Source organism: Phyllobates terribilis, unplaced genomic scaffold, assembly GCF_046119375.1.
Source record: "Phyllobates terribilis strain yellow unplaced genomic scaffold, ASM4611937v1 Scaffold_1__5_contigs__length_1240528914, whole genome shotgun sequence".
Classification (NCBI taxonomy): domain Eukaryota; kingdom Metazoa; phylum Chordata; class Amphibia; order Anura; family Dendrobatidae; genus Phyllobates; species Phyllobates terribilis.
This window is the reverse complement of record NW_027362761.1, coordinates 105,550,475-105,564,322: the sequence shown is the minus strand read 5'-3', so window position 1 is coordinate 105,564,322 and position 13,848 is coordinate 105,550,475. Positions and strand designations below refer to the sequence as shown.

General features: G+C 43.9%; 1 protein-coding gene across 1 annotated transcript in view; it reads right to left on the bottom strand.

Moving 5' to 3' along the window:
• Positions 1 to 13,848, bottom strand: part of SH3GL2 (SH3 domain containing GRB2 like 2, endophilin A1) — a 202,963-nt gene that overhangs the window by 56,892 nt on the left and 132,223 nt on the right. Inside the window, exon 2 of the mRNA XM_073665453.1 lies at positions 9,504 to 9,572. Within this exon, the coding sequence (XP_073521554.1) occupies positions 9,504 to 9,572 (69 nt within the window). The remainder of the gene's footprint in view (positions 1 to 9,503; positions 9,573 to 13,848) is intronic.

Here is a 13,848-nt window from a genome sequence, read left to right as displayed (position 1 = left end):
CATATTCAAAACTTCTGCCAGGTATTTTATTAACCCTTCATGTGCTTTTCGGGAATTAATGCAAAATGGCATGACAGGAAAGAAAAATGTTATTTTTACCATCTAAATATTGCTAACTTCTGAACAGGTCACTATAGCTGGTAGACCCCAAGGCTGTTATTTAGCCATGGATTGCCTTGGTAAGCATTAGGACCACATAATCATGATGCTGATGGGGTTAAAGAGGGAGTCCCCACATTCTGTTAACCATCTAGATGCTGTAGTCACTATTGACAGCAGCATCTAAGGGGTTAAATGGCCATGATGACTGATGCAGTAGGGTGTCAGTTATAGTGTACAGCTGACTGCTGCTGCATTTTCACCCGTCGGGAGATGCCATTCACTTATATCTCAAGTAATTTTTAAGTCGTATTGGTGGTCACTAAGGGGTTTTAAAAAATAATTACATATAAACACTGATATTTTGCAGGATTACAAATAACAAAGGGAAAATTTACCCTAAAAAAAAATTTGATTTAGAAAAGCCTTCAATATCGGTAACTTTATCACAGCCACTGTTCAGAATTGCACAGGAACAAGAATGGGCATTTTTGTTTCCGTGCCGCCAATGCATGATGTGCTGGACACATAAAATTAAAAATGCCACTAGAGAATTTTGGAATAACTATGGAATAAAATATCCAAAGTAAATGAAATAATTTTATGTAGGTTTAAAGAGGTTATCTATGGCATTAAATGTCCATGTATAAAATAAGTGGGACGTAGAAAGCGCCTGCTATATCAAAGAATAAGTATGAACAAGGTAAATCATCATCCTTAATTTAATAATTATGCTAAAAAAACACACAAATGTCATTGCGTAGGATCAACAGAGTTGGCTATACATAGTATTAAATTCTAATGGCAAAGAGCTAATTATAAAGCTCGCACAATCAACAGGCAACCCTGGCACACCACCCTGACTAAAGAACTGAGACGGGCTTCCAGAGTTGCTAAACGGAGATGGAAAAGGTCCACACTCACTGCAGCAAAACAAACCTACTTCTCATCGCTCATATCCTCCCTGTCTCACAACCCTAAACAGCTATTCAGAAATTTAAATTTCCCCCAGCTTCCTCTCCCTCCCCACTCATCTCAGCTGAAGACTTTGCCTCATTCTTCAAGCAGAAGATTGACAACATAAGGCAAAGCTTTGGCCATAAGACCCCACAGCCCTTTCTTATAACTACTCAACTCTTCTCCTCCAAAACCAGATTCTCCGCCATCACGGAAGATCAACTTTCCTCTTTACTCTCCAAGTCACATCTCACCACCTGTGAACTTGACCCAATCCCATCCCACCTCATTCCAAATGTCACCGCAGTCTTCATCCCAACTCTAACTCACCTCTTCAACCTGTCACTAACAACTAGCGTCTTCCCCTCATGTTTCAAACATGCCTCAATCACACCCATCCTCAAAAAGCCCTCCCTTGACCCATCCTCTCTGTTTAGCTATCATCCCATCTCACTTCTCCCCTATGCCTCAAAACTACTGGAACAACACGTCTATTTTGAACTGTCCTCCCACCTCTCCTCCTGCTCCCTCATTGACCGCTTACAATCTGGCTTCTGACCACTTCACTGAAACTGCCCTGACTAAAGTCACCAACGACCTACTGACTGCCAAATCCAAGCAACACTACTCTGTCCTCCTCCTCCTGGACCTGTCTTCTGCTTTTGACACAGTGGACTATTCCCTCTTACTACAGACTCTCTCTTCTCTCAGCATCAAAAACTTGGCCCCATCTTGGATCTCCTCATACCTAACAGACCGGACATTCGGCGTCTCCCACTCACACACCACCTCCTCTTCTCGCCCCCTACCTGTCGGTGTCCATCAAGGTTCAGTCCTAGGACCCCTGCTCTTCTCTATCTACACCTTCTGCCTGGGACAACTCATAGTCTCATGGCTTTCAGTATCACCTCTATGCTGATGACACACAGATCTACCTCTCTGGACCTGATATCACCTCCTTACTAACCAGAATCCCACAATGTCTGTCCGGTATTTCATCTTTCTTCTCTGCTAGATTCTTAAAACTTAATATGGATAAAACTGAATTCATCATCTTTCTACCATCTCACTCAACCAATGAGTTCAAATGTGCAATCAATATAGGTAATGAGTAAAGAGTAAGAGAGCTTCTTAAAGAAAAACTAACAGGTCTGTGAGAGCCAGAATTCTTGCTGGTTGGTAGGTGATCAAATACTTATTTCATACAGTAAAATGTAATTTAATTATTTATAAATCATACAATGTGATTTTCTGTTTTTTATTTTTAGATTCTGTCTCTCATAGGTGAAGTTTACCTACGATAAAAATTACAGACCTCTCCATTCTTTGTAGATGGAAAAACCTGCAAAATTGGCAATGTATCAAATACTCATTTTCCCCACTGTATCTACTGCATTTGAGCACAGTATTACTTAAATTACCAACAAACTGTACATTTGTCGGGCAGCACGATGGCTTAGTGGTTAGAACTGCAGCTTTGCAGCGCTGGTGTCCTGGGTTCAAATCCCACCAAGGACAACATCTGCAAGGAGTTTGTATGTTCTCCCCGTGTTTGCGTGGGTTTCCTCCGGGTTTTCCGGTTTCCTCCCACACTCCAAAGACTTAATGATAGGGAATGCAGATTGTGAGCCCTAATGGGGACACTGATGTCTGTATAAGTGAGTAAAATAAAAAAAAAATAAAATTTGTCATAGAAATTATCCTAAATATTGTAGAAATTGCCAGATGAGATGTCATTTGCAAATCAGGTAATATACGCACAGTATAGAAAATGGCCACATATAAAAAGGAACATCAAAGGTTACACATTGGTTGTAAGTCATCATAATCGCATTTAATTCACCAATTCACCAATTTTGCAAATAAGAAATATAATTTAAGGGACATGTCCAGTAATTTGCATCCACTACATATGTACAAAAAGTTATATAAGAAGTTGTCTTTATAACAACTGTAAGGCGGCGGTGTTCACACTGTGCAGTAACTGAGGCAGTGACCCAAGCAAGTCCAACATAAACAGCTTTATTCAGCAACTCACGGGTAAACAGAAAGTCCTCCGGTTCGCAGCCGGGTTAACATGAGTCTTTAAACAACGGTTGCCGTGGGCAACGGGGGCGCTCACAGCCTGACAGGTGCAGAGGCTTCCCAGGCGTGGGTTCAGCCCCCCTCAATCCTGCTGAGCTTCCCTGCTGTGCTCCTAGCAGGTTGCAACATAGAACAACATTAATCCTTAGTGCAGGGATTTTAAAGGACCTGTGGTAAGAGCCACTGGAAAAACCCGGGTTGGGGGAGGAGGCTGCCCCACTGCCTCCTGTGACCTCCTCCAAGAAATGAAGGCCCTGCCGGGTTTTACTAATCTGCCTTAGCCAGATAGCCTGACAAGGTCAATGCTCACCTTCATTCCTGCATTGCAGCCGCAGGTGTGTCTGTGACTGCAATGCACTCCAATGGTTTTAATAGGTCTCTGTACACATTCGGGGGAAGATATAACATCCTTCGTATACGATCCCGGTCACTGCCTCACATATCCCCCCCCTCTGTTCAAACTTGTGGGGTTGAACATTTGCCATCATACAGGGTGCCCGGGACAGGGCATCTGCGTTTCCCTGCGACTTCCCAGGGCGATGTTCTACAGAGAAACTGAAATTTTGCAGTGACAGGAACCACCTGGTGACTCGCACATTCCTCTCCTTGGCATTTCTCATCCATATAAAGGGTGAGTGGTCCGTCACCAAGCGGAACTGACGCCCGAGTAAATAATAACATAGCGATTCCAAGGCCCACTTAATAGCCAAACACTCCTTCTCTACCACGCTATAGTTTTTCTCTGCCGGGACAAGTTTTCTACTCAAGTAGGTGACCGGGTGCTCTTCACCATTCACTTTTTGTGACAATATCGCCCCTAGGCCTACCTCTGAGGCATCTGTCTGTACAATGAAGGTTTCCTTGAAGTTGAGGCTGATGACGACCGGCTGTTCACACAGGGCCACCTTCATGGACTGAAAGGCTTCTTCTGCCTGAGGGTTCCACCGAACCATTACCATTTTTTTCTTTTCAAGAGATCGTTTAGGGCCGCCGTTCGCACAGCAAAATTAGGTATAAACCGGTGGTAATACCCAAGGATGCCAAGGAACTCCCTCACCTGCTTTGTACTTGACGGTTTAGGCCAGTTTTTCATGGCCTCAACTTTATTGATTTGGGGCTTGATAACTCCTCGGCCTATCACATACCCCAAAAAATGGGCGGCCTCTAGCCCTATCGCACATTTTTTTGAGTTTGCCGTTAACCCCACGGCTCTGAGAGAATCCAGGACCGCTTGTACCTGTGAAAGGGGCGTATGCCAGTCAGTGCTAAAGATGATAATATCATCTAGATACGCGGACGCATACTCCTGATGAGGCTTGAGCACTATGTCCATCAACCTCTGGAATGTAGCTGGGGCCCTATGTAACCCAAAAGGTAAGACCACATAGTGGCATAGACCCTCCAGAGTTATGAAGATGGTCTTTTCCTTCACCGAATCTGTGAGAGGTACCTGCCAGTAACCCTTGGTGAGATCAAGCGTGGTAAAGTACTGGGCCTGCCCCAGTCTCTCAATCAGCTCATCCACCCTGGGCATTGGATAGAGGTCAAACTTTGACACTTCATTCAATTTCCGGAAATCGTCACAGAAGCGTAACAATCCGTCTGGTTTTGGAATCAGTACGATGGGGCTAGCCCACTCACTCAGTGATTCCTCTATGTCGCCTAACTTAAGCATTTGTTTTACCTCAGCCGTGATGGCTTGCCTCCGGGCTTCAGGTACCGAGTACGGTCTCATTCGCACCCTTACCCCAGGTTCGGTGACAATGTCATGTTGGAGAACTGTAGTCCTACCCGGTAGCTCTGAGAACACGTCGGTATTGTGCTGCACCAGCGAGCGAGCCTCATGTCGCTGCTGTTTAGTGAGAGCATCACTTAACCCGACCTCTCCCCCAGATGCTTCCCTGGCTGAAGGTAGAGCACTCTCCGTCGATATGCTCGGAGTGACGTCTGTAACTAAACACTCCCGATCTTTCAAAGGCTTTAGCAGGTTTACATGATAAAGCTGCTCAGGTTTCCTCCTTCCGAGCTGATACACCCGGTAATTTACCTCTCCCACTTTTTCTCGAACCTCATATGGCCCTTGCCACTTGGCCATGAGCTTACTCTCGGCTGTGGGTACCAGTACTAACACCCGATCGCCCTTGTTAAAAGACCTGACTCTGGCTCTTTTATTATATGTGCGCCTCTGGGCTGCCTGGGCATCTAACAGATGTTCTTTCACGATGGGCATGACCGCCGCGATCCGGTCCTGCATACTAGCCACGTGTTTAATTATACTTTTATGTGGAGTCGGCTCTTGTTCGCATGTCTCTTTGGCTACATCCAACAGACCCCTAGGGTGTCTGCCGTACAATAACTCAAAGGGAGAGAATCCTGTGGAAGCCTGGGGTACCTCATGGACGGCGAACATCAAATAGGGTAGCAACATGTCCCAATCCCTTCCATCCTTAGAAACCACCTTTTTTAACATGGATTTGAGGGTTTTATAGAACCATTCTACTAGCCCGTCGGTTTGAGGGTGGTACACCGAGATGCGCAATTGTTTAATTTTTAGCAATTTGCACAGTTCCCTTGTCACTTTGGACATAAAAGGGGTCCCCTGATCCGTTAGGATCTCCTTAGGTAGTCCAAGGCGACAGAACAGGGCAAACAGCTCCGGTGCAATCAGTTTTGCCGAGGTGTGGCGTACCGGTATAGCCTCCGGGTACCGGGTGGCATAGTCGACGACCACCAGTATATGTTGGTGGCCACGGGCGGATTTTACAATGGGCCCTACCAAGTCCATTGAAATCCGTTAAAAAGGTACCTCTATCACTGGCAGGGGTACCAATGGGCTACGGAAACTTGCGGTGGGTGTGGTCAATTGACATTCGGGGCAGGATTCGCAGTACCTTTCGACCTCCGCGTAAACCCCAGGCCAAAAGAACCGCTGCAAGATACGTTCTTGCGTCTTTTTAACTCCTAAGTGTCCACCCAGCAAGTGTGTGTGTGCCAAATCTAGAACCACCCCACGGTACGACTGAGGTACCACTAACTGTTCCACGACCTCGTCCCTGATCTTGTCTATCCTATAAAGCAACTCACCATTGACTACCATGCGTGGAAATACAGTATCTGCACCGGGCTGTTGGGCTACGCCATTTACCTCTACCACCCTTTCCCGCACCTGAGTCAGGGTGGGATCCTGTAGCTGAGCTGTCCCAAAGGTGTCCCGGGACACTTCCAGCTCGGGGATCGATGGGGTCTCCTCGACCTCTCCTGCCAGCACCTCTAAGGGAAACCTATCGGGGTCACACTCTGTCCCTATGTTAGACACCCCTACGGCAGGTTCCCCTGACTCGGATTCGTCGGGTACAGCGCCTGTAATACATTTTACCAGGGGAGAGTGGAATTTGTTTTTCCACAGAGTCCAGAACAGGGGCAAGTCTCTTCCCAACACAGTCCCATAGGGAAGAGTTTTTACCACCCCCACCACATGTTTTATATCTCCACATGGCGTGGACAAAACTACCTCCGTAGTTGGGTACATTCACACTGAAGGCATCAAAGCTATAAATTAACACATGTGGAATTATATACTTAACAAAATAGTGTGAAACAACTGAAAATATGTCTTATATTCTAGGTTCTTCAAAGTAGCCACTTTTTTGCTTTGATGACTGCTTTGCACACTCTTGGCATTCTCTTGATGAGCTTCAAGAGGTAGTCACCGGAAATGGTCTTCCAACAATCTTGAAGGAATTCCCAGAGATGCTTAGCACTTGTTGGCCCTTTTGCCTTCACTCTGCGGTCCAGCTCACCCCAAACCATCTCGATTGGGTTCAGGTCTGGTGACTGTGGAGGCCAGGTCATCTGGCGTAGCACCCCATCACTCTCCCTCTTGGCCAAATAGCCCTTACACAGCCTGGAGGTGTGTTTGGGGTCATTGTCCTGTTGAAAAATAAATGATGGTCCAACTAAACGCAAACCGGATGGAATAGCATGCCGCTGCAAGATGCTGTGGTAGCCATGCTGGTTCAGTATGCCTTCTATTTTGAATAAATCCCCAACAGTGTCACCAGCAAAGAATTCCCAAACCATCACACCTCCTCCTCCATGCTTCACGGTGGGAACCAGGCATGTAGAGTCCATCCGTTCAACTTTTCTGCGTCGCACAAAGAAATGGCGGTTGGAACCAAAGATCTCAAATTTGGACTCATCAGACCAAAGCACAGATTTCCACTGGTCTAATGTCCATTCTTTGTGTTCTTTAGCCCAAACAAGTCTCTTCAGCTTGGTGCCTGTCCTTAGCAGTGGTTTCCTAGCAGTTATTTTACCGTGAATGCCTGCTGCACAAAGTCTCCTCTTAACAGTTGTTGTAGAGATGTGTCTGCTGCTAGAACTCTGTGTGGCATTGACCTGGTCTGTAATCTGAGCTGCTGTTAACCCGCGATTTCTGAGGCTGGTGACTCGGATAAACTTATCCTCAGAAGCAGAGGTGACTCTTGGTCTTCCTTTCCTGGGGCAGTCCTCATGTGAGCCAGTTTCTTTGTAGTGCTTGATTGTTTTTGCAACTGCACTTGGGGACACTTTCAAAGTTTGCCCAATTTTTCGGACTGACTGACCTTCATTTCTTAAAGTAATGATGGCCACTTTACTCTTTACTTAGTTGCTTTTTTCTTGCCATAATACAAATTCTAAGGCTGTGTGCCCACGATGCGTTTTCCAAGCATTTATGCTGCGGAATTTCCGCAGCGTAAACGCTTGGGAAACGCATGGTAAACCTTCCCCCATGGTCTCCAATGCAATTCCGCACTTTCAATGCCCATGCTGCGTATTTTTCCGCAGCGTTTATGCTGCGCTCAAAAATCCGCAGCATGTCCAATAATTTTGCGGAAGTGCTGCGTTTTCGCCGCCATTGACTTGCATTAGAACGCGCCAATTCCGCAAGACTGCATCTGTACTTGCGTAATTGGCGCGTTCTAATGTGCGGATGGTACCCGGGTGTGGAGGACAGGAGACTCTCCTCCACACCCAGGTACCATTAAAAGCTGTAAAAAAAAGAATAAAATAAAAAATAAAGATTATATTCACCTTCCGACGGCCCCCGGTCTCCTTGTCTTCGCTTGCCGACAGATCGCGCAGGACTGAAGGACCTGCGGTGACGTCACAGTCATGTGACGGCAGGTCTTTTCAGTACAGCGTACTGCGATCTGCCGGCCAGCACAGGAGCGCAGCAAGACAGCGCGGGTCATCGGAGGGTAAGTATAGGTTTATTTTTTTATTTTTAACCATTCTCTCGGGTCACACTATATAAATCCATGCCGGTTGCATGGATTTATATAGTGTGACCGAGTTGTCAAGCACTTTCCAAGTGATGCTAAAATCGCTTGGAAAGCGCTTGTCAACCCGCATGCGGAAATGCATGCAAAAACGCTTCACATCCGCATGTCCCTGGCAGGAAAAACGCATATACAATCCGCATGTACAATCCGCATGCGTTTTTTTCTGCCAGGGAGATGCAGAAACGTTCAGGAAAAAATCCTGAGCATTTCTGCATCATGGGCACATAACCTAACAGTCTATTCAGTAGGACTATCAGCTGAGTATCCACCAGACTTCTGCACAACACAACTGATGGTCCCAACCCCATTTATAAGGCAAGAAATCCCACTTATTAAACCTGACAGGGCACACCTGTGAAGTGAAAACCATTTCCGGTGACGACCTCTTGAAGCTCATCAAGAGAATGCCAAGAGTGTGCAAAGCAGTCATCAAAGCAAAAGGTGGCTACTTTGAAGAACCTAGAATATAAGACATATTTTCAGTTGTTTCACACTTTTTTGTTAAGTATATAATTCCACATGTGTTAATTCATAGTTTTGATGCCTTCAGTGTGAATGTACAATTTTCATAGTCCTGAAAATACAGAAAAATCTTCAAATGAGAAGGTGTGTGCAAACTTTTGGTCTGTACTGTATATATATATATATATATATATATATATATATATATATATATATATATAAGTACCTACTATATAGAATATCATATGATGGAATAATGAATGCTATGATGCAGATATAAGATATACAGCAGACACGATTTTCGTCCTGTGTCCCGTGGGCTGCTTTTCAAATAAAAAGCACATTATACAATACAGCAGGTAGACAGTCTCAGAAGACATAACTGTCCAATGCTGCTGGTGGACATTATACTGAAACAATGTATGGAAAAGCTGTGTATTACAGTATCAGCATTGTTGATGAGAATTCACAAAATGTCACCTAAAATCTGCGGAATGTCAATTTATGCTGTGGCGGATTTCACCCTTTGCAATGCATAGACATAGATCAGTACCCAACTTAAAACTATACACTTACCCTCTCCATTTCTTTAAAGTCCTCATCTAGCTTGGTGCCTTCAGCTCCCCCAACTTTCTCACTCACTTTCTGTAAGAAAATTAAAACAAATTATTGAAACTTAATAGGACTAGAAAGTGCTCTAGGCCTTAAAACCAGAATATTATATATTTTTATCATTTATAGGGAAACACCATTTTCATTTTCTAATTGTTGTGATAACTGCATTGACGAGTCCCACCAACATGAATGGGGTCCAGAGGTTCCTTAGCTTTTCATTCCAGGATCCTCATCTATATATGTACATGACTCATATTTATAATAGAGCCACCAAGCAAAATTGTAGACGCACTAAGACTACTTAATGGTTGTGCAGTGTTATACATGCATTATACATTAGAACATGAAATTGCAGGAAATTAATTTTGACACTCTTTACTCTTTCCTTTAATAAAATGTACAGATTTGTATATTTAAGTGACAATGTCCCAGCAGGAACATGATTAACACCATGGAAAGCTAGAAAATGAGCTGCTGTATATACCATGAATGGTTCATGCTGATTCTACTTGGCCAGAATTATATAATAAATACAGTTTGCACTCTTCTGGCTATTTTTTTAGACTCATATTCTCTTGAACACTATTAAAACTGAAACCCCTGCAGCTCACTACAGTAAAAAGCCTTAGACCCCTTTCAGCACATCAGCGCTGCTAATTACTTATGCAAAGAACTGTAACACATCCCCGTTGAAATGAATGTTATTGGAATAAGGTGGTTCCCGCATTAAAGGCTAGTTTCACACATCCATATCTTACGACCCATACACGAGCCGGGATGCACGGACCAGCCGCGGGTCTCCTGACCTGAACTTGACCATCTCATATGCCTACGAGACTGTCAGGAAACCAGTAGCAGCTAAAAGATGTGCCAAATTCATTAACAGGTACACACTTTAAAGGAATCTATAACCAACTTTTTACTACCCCATATGAGAGCTGCATGATGTAGGGGCAGAGACCCTGATTCCAGCAGGTGTATCAGTTACTGGGTTGATTGCTGCAGTTTTGATAAAATCACAGTTTCACCTGCTGAAGAACAGTCCTCTGAGCTCTTTATAACCCCATTCACACCACTGATTGGCAGCTTTCTTTGCACACTGTGCATAGGCAGAAAACTGTCAATTGGAGGTGGAGGCAGAGTTATACAGATTTCATGAATATGGATGACTATATGGTAGCAGGTTTAATAGTCCTCTAGCAATAAACCCTGCTGATAAAATGGATTTTATTAAAAAGTACAGCAAGCAGCCCAGTAAGCAACTCATCACTAGAATCAAGGGCTATGCCTTTACAGTATGATGCTCTCAGATTAGGTAGAAAAATCATGATGACAAATTCCCTTTAATGAATCTGGTGCATCTTACTCCAGCATAATTTGCATCAAGACTATTATACAAAATACCATTTTTGATGAATCAACAAATCCACAAGCCCTACCTTATAGGTTTATGTAGTATAAAAACTTCATAAATGTTAATGGAACATGTTATCAGAAAATAACATTTTGGTTAAATATTTTTTTTTGTTAAATATTTTTTTTATATTACAGTGGCTTGCGAAAGTATTCACCCCCCTGTTTTTTTTATCTATTTTGTTACATTACAACCTGTGTTTAAATATTTTTGCAATCTGATTTGTGTGTGATGCATCAGCACTAAATAATCTAAGTTGGTGAAGTGAGAAAAATATAGGCATAAATTAAATTGATGGGATCAAATAACTAAAAATTGACATGTGCATATGTATTCATCCCTTTTGCTATGATGCCCCCTTAAATTTTCTGGTGCAAGCAATTACCTTCATAAGTCACATGCTTAGTGAAAGGAAGTCCACCTGTGTGCAATCTGACTTATCCATCAATGTCAATGTTTGCCCACTCTCCCCAGTCCTGCAAGCCCGCTGCCTCGGGATAACCCTGGACTCTAACTTCTCCTTTAAACCACATATCCAAGCCCTTTCCACTTTCTGCCGACTCCAACTTAAAAATATCTTGTGGATCTGCACATTCCTCAACCCAGAATCTGCAAAAACACTAGTGCACGCGTTTATCATCTCCCGCCTCGACTACTGCAACCTCCTGCTCTGTGGCCTCCCTTCTACCACTCTTGCACCCCTCCAATCTATCCTAAACTCTGCTGCCCGACTAATTCACCTGTTCCCCCGCTATTCCCCAGCCTCTCCCCTCTGTCAATCCCTTCACTGGCTCCCCATTGCCCAGAGACTCCAGTTCAAAACCCTAACCATGGCATACAATACCATCCACAACCTGTCTCCTCCATACATCTGTGACCTAGTCTCCCGGTACTTACCTACATGCAACCTCCGATCCTCACAAGATCTCCTTTTCTACTCCCCTCTTATCTCCTCTTTCCACAATCGCATACAAGATTTCTCCGGTGCATCCCCCCCTACTCTGGAACTCTCTACCCCAACACATCAGACTCTTGCCTACCATGGAAACCTTCAAAAGGATCCTGAAGGCCCACCTCTTCCGACAAGCTTACAACCTGCAGTAACCCTCGCTCCACCATTCGCTGCACGACCAGCTTTACACTCGCCTACTGTATCCTCACCCATCCCCTGTAGATTGTGAGCCCTCGCGGGCAGGGTCCTCGCTCCTCCTGTACCAGTCGCCGACTTGTATTGTTCAAAATGTATTGTATTTGTTTGTGCTATGTATATCCCTTTCACGTGTAAAGAGCCATAGAATGAATGGCGCTATAATAATAAATAATAATAATAATAATAATCTAAGTGTCACATGGTCTGTCAGTATATACACATCTTTTCTAAAAGGCCACAGAGGCTGCAACACCATTATGCAAGAGGCACCACTAACCAAACAAACACCATGAAGACCAAGGAGATCTCCGAACATGTCCGGGACAAAGTTGTTGAAAAAGTCCAAGTCAGGGTTGGGTTATAAAAAAAATCTCAATTTCTGATGATCCCAAGGAGCACCATCAAATCCATTATCATCAAAAGAAAAGAACATGGTACCACAACAAACCTGCCAAGAGAGGGCGCCCCACCAAAACTCTCAGCCAGAGCAAGGAGGGCATTAATCAAAAAGGCAGCACAGGGACCAAAGGTAACCCTGAGGGAGCTGCAGAGTTCCCATGCAAAGACTGGAGTATTTGTCGATACGACCACAATAAGCTCCATGGAGTTGGCTTAATAGAAGAGTGGGCTTAAAAAAAGCCTTTACTTAAAAACAAAAATTGTAAGGCTCATTTTGAGTTTGCCAAAAGACAGGTGGGAGACTCCCCAAATGTGTGGAGGAAGGTGCTGTGATCAGATAAGTCTAACTTTGAACTTTTTGGCAACTAATGTAAACGCTATGTCTGGCGCCACACCAACACAGCTCAACACCCCAAGAATACCATCCCCATAGTGAAACATGGCGGTGGCAGCATCATGCTGTGGGGATCTTTTTCAGCAGCAGAGACAGGGAAAATGGTTCAAGTCGAGCGTGGATGGTACAAAATACAGGGATATTCTTGAGCAAAACTTGTTTCAGTCTGTCAGTGATTTGAGATTGGGACGGAGGTTTACCTTCCAACATGACAATAACCCAAAGCATTTTGGTAAAGCAACACTCGAGTGGTTTAAGGGTAAATCTGTAAATGTTTTGGAGTGGACTAGTCAAAGCTCAGACCTTAATCCAATTGAGAATCTATGGTCAGACTTGAAGATTGCTGTTCACCAAAGGGAACCATCTAACTTGAAGGAGCTGGAGCAGTTTTGCCTTGAAGAATGGGAAAAAATCCCAGTGGCAAGATGTGGAAAGCTCATAGAGACTTCTCCAAAGCGACTTGCAGCTGTAATTGCCACAAAAAGAGGCTCTACAAAGTACTGACTTTAGGGGGGGGTGAATATTTATGCAGGGTTGAATAGTTATGCACACTGAAGTTTTCAGTTATTTTGTCTTATTTGTTGTTTGCTTCACAATGAAAAGAAAACCAAAAGTTCACAGTTGTAGACATGTTTTTCATTTTTTCATTTGTCAAATTTCTGTATTAATAAAAAAAAATCTTTTTCACACTGGCCACTAAGCATAACACGAAGCTCATACTTCCTGTACTGTAATGATGACATTTCAGCAGTCACATTATCATGATGCATGAAATTACAACGACAGGTAAAGTCTGTATGCAGCAGATAACACAGGACCATCTGACGGTCACAGCTCGCCCCCCTCCCTGACCTTTGTAGAGATCAAGATATTCAAGCCAATGAGTTGTAACCAACATATGGCCATGTAGCATCCTTTGCAGAACAGGGACAACTAATCTAGTATTCAG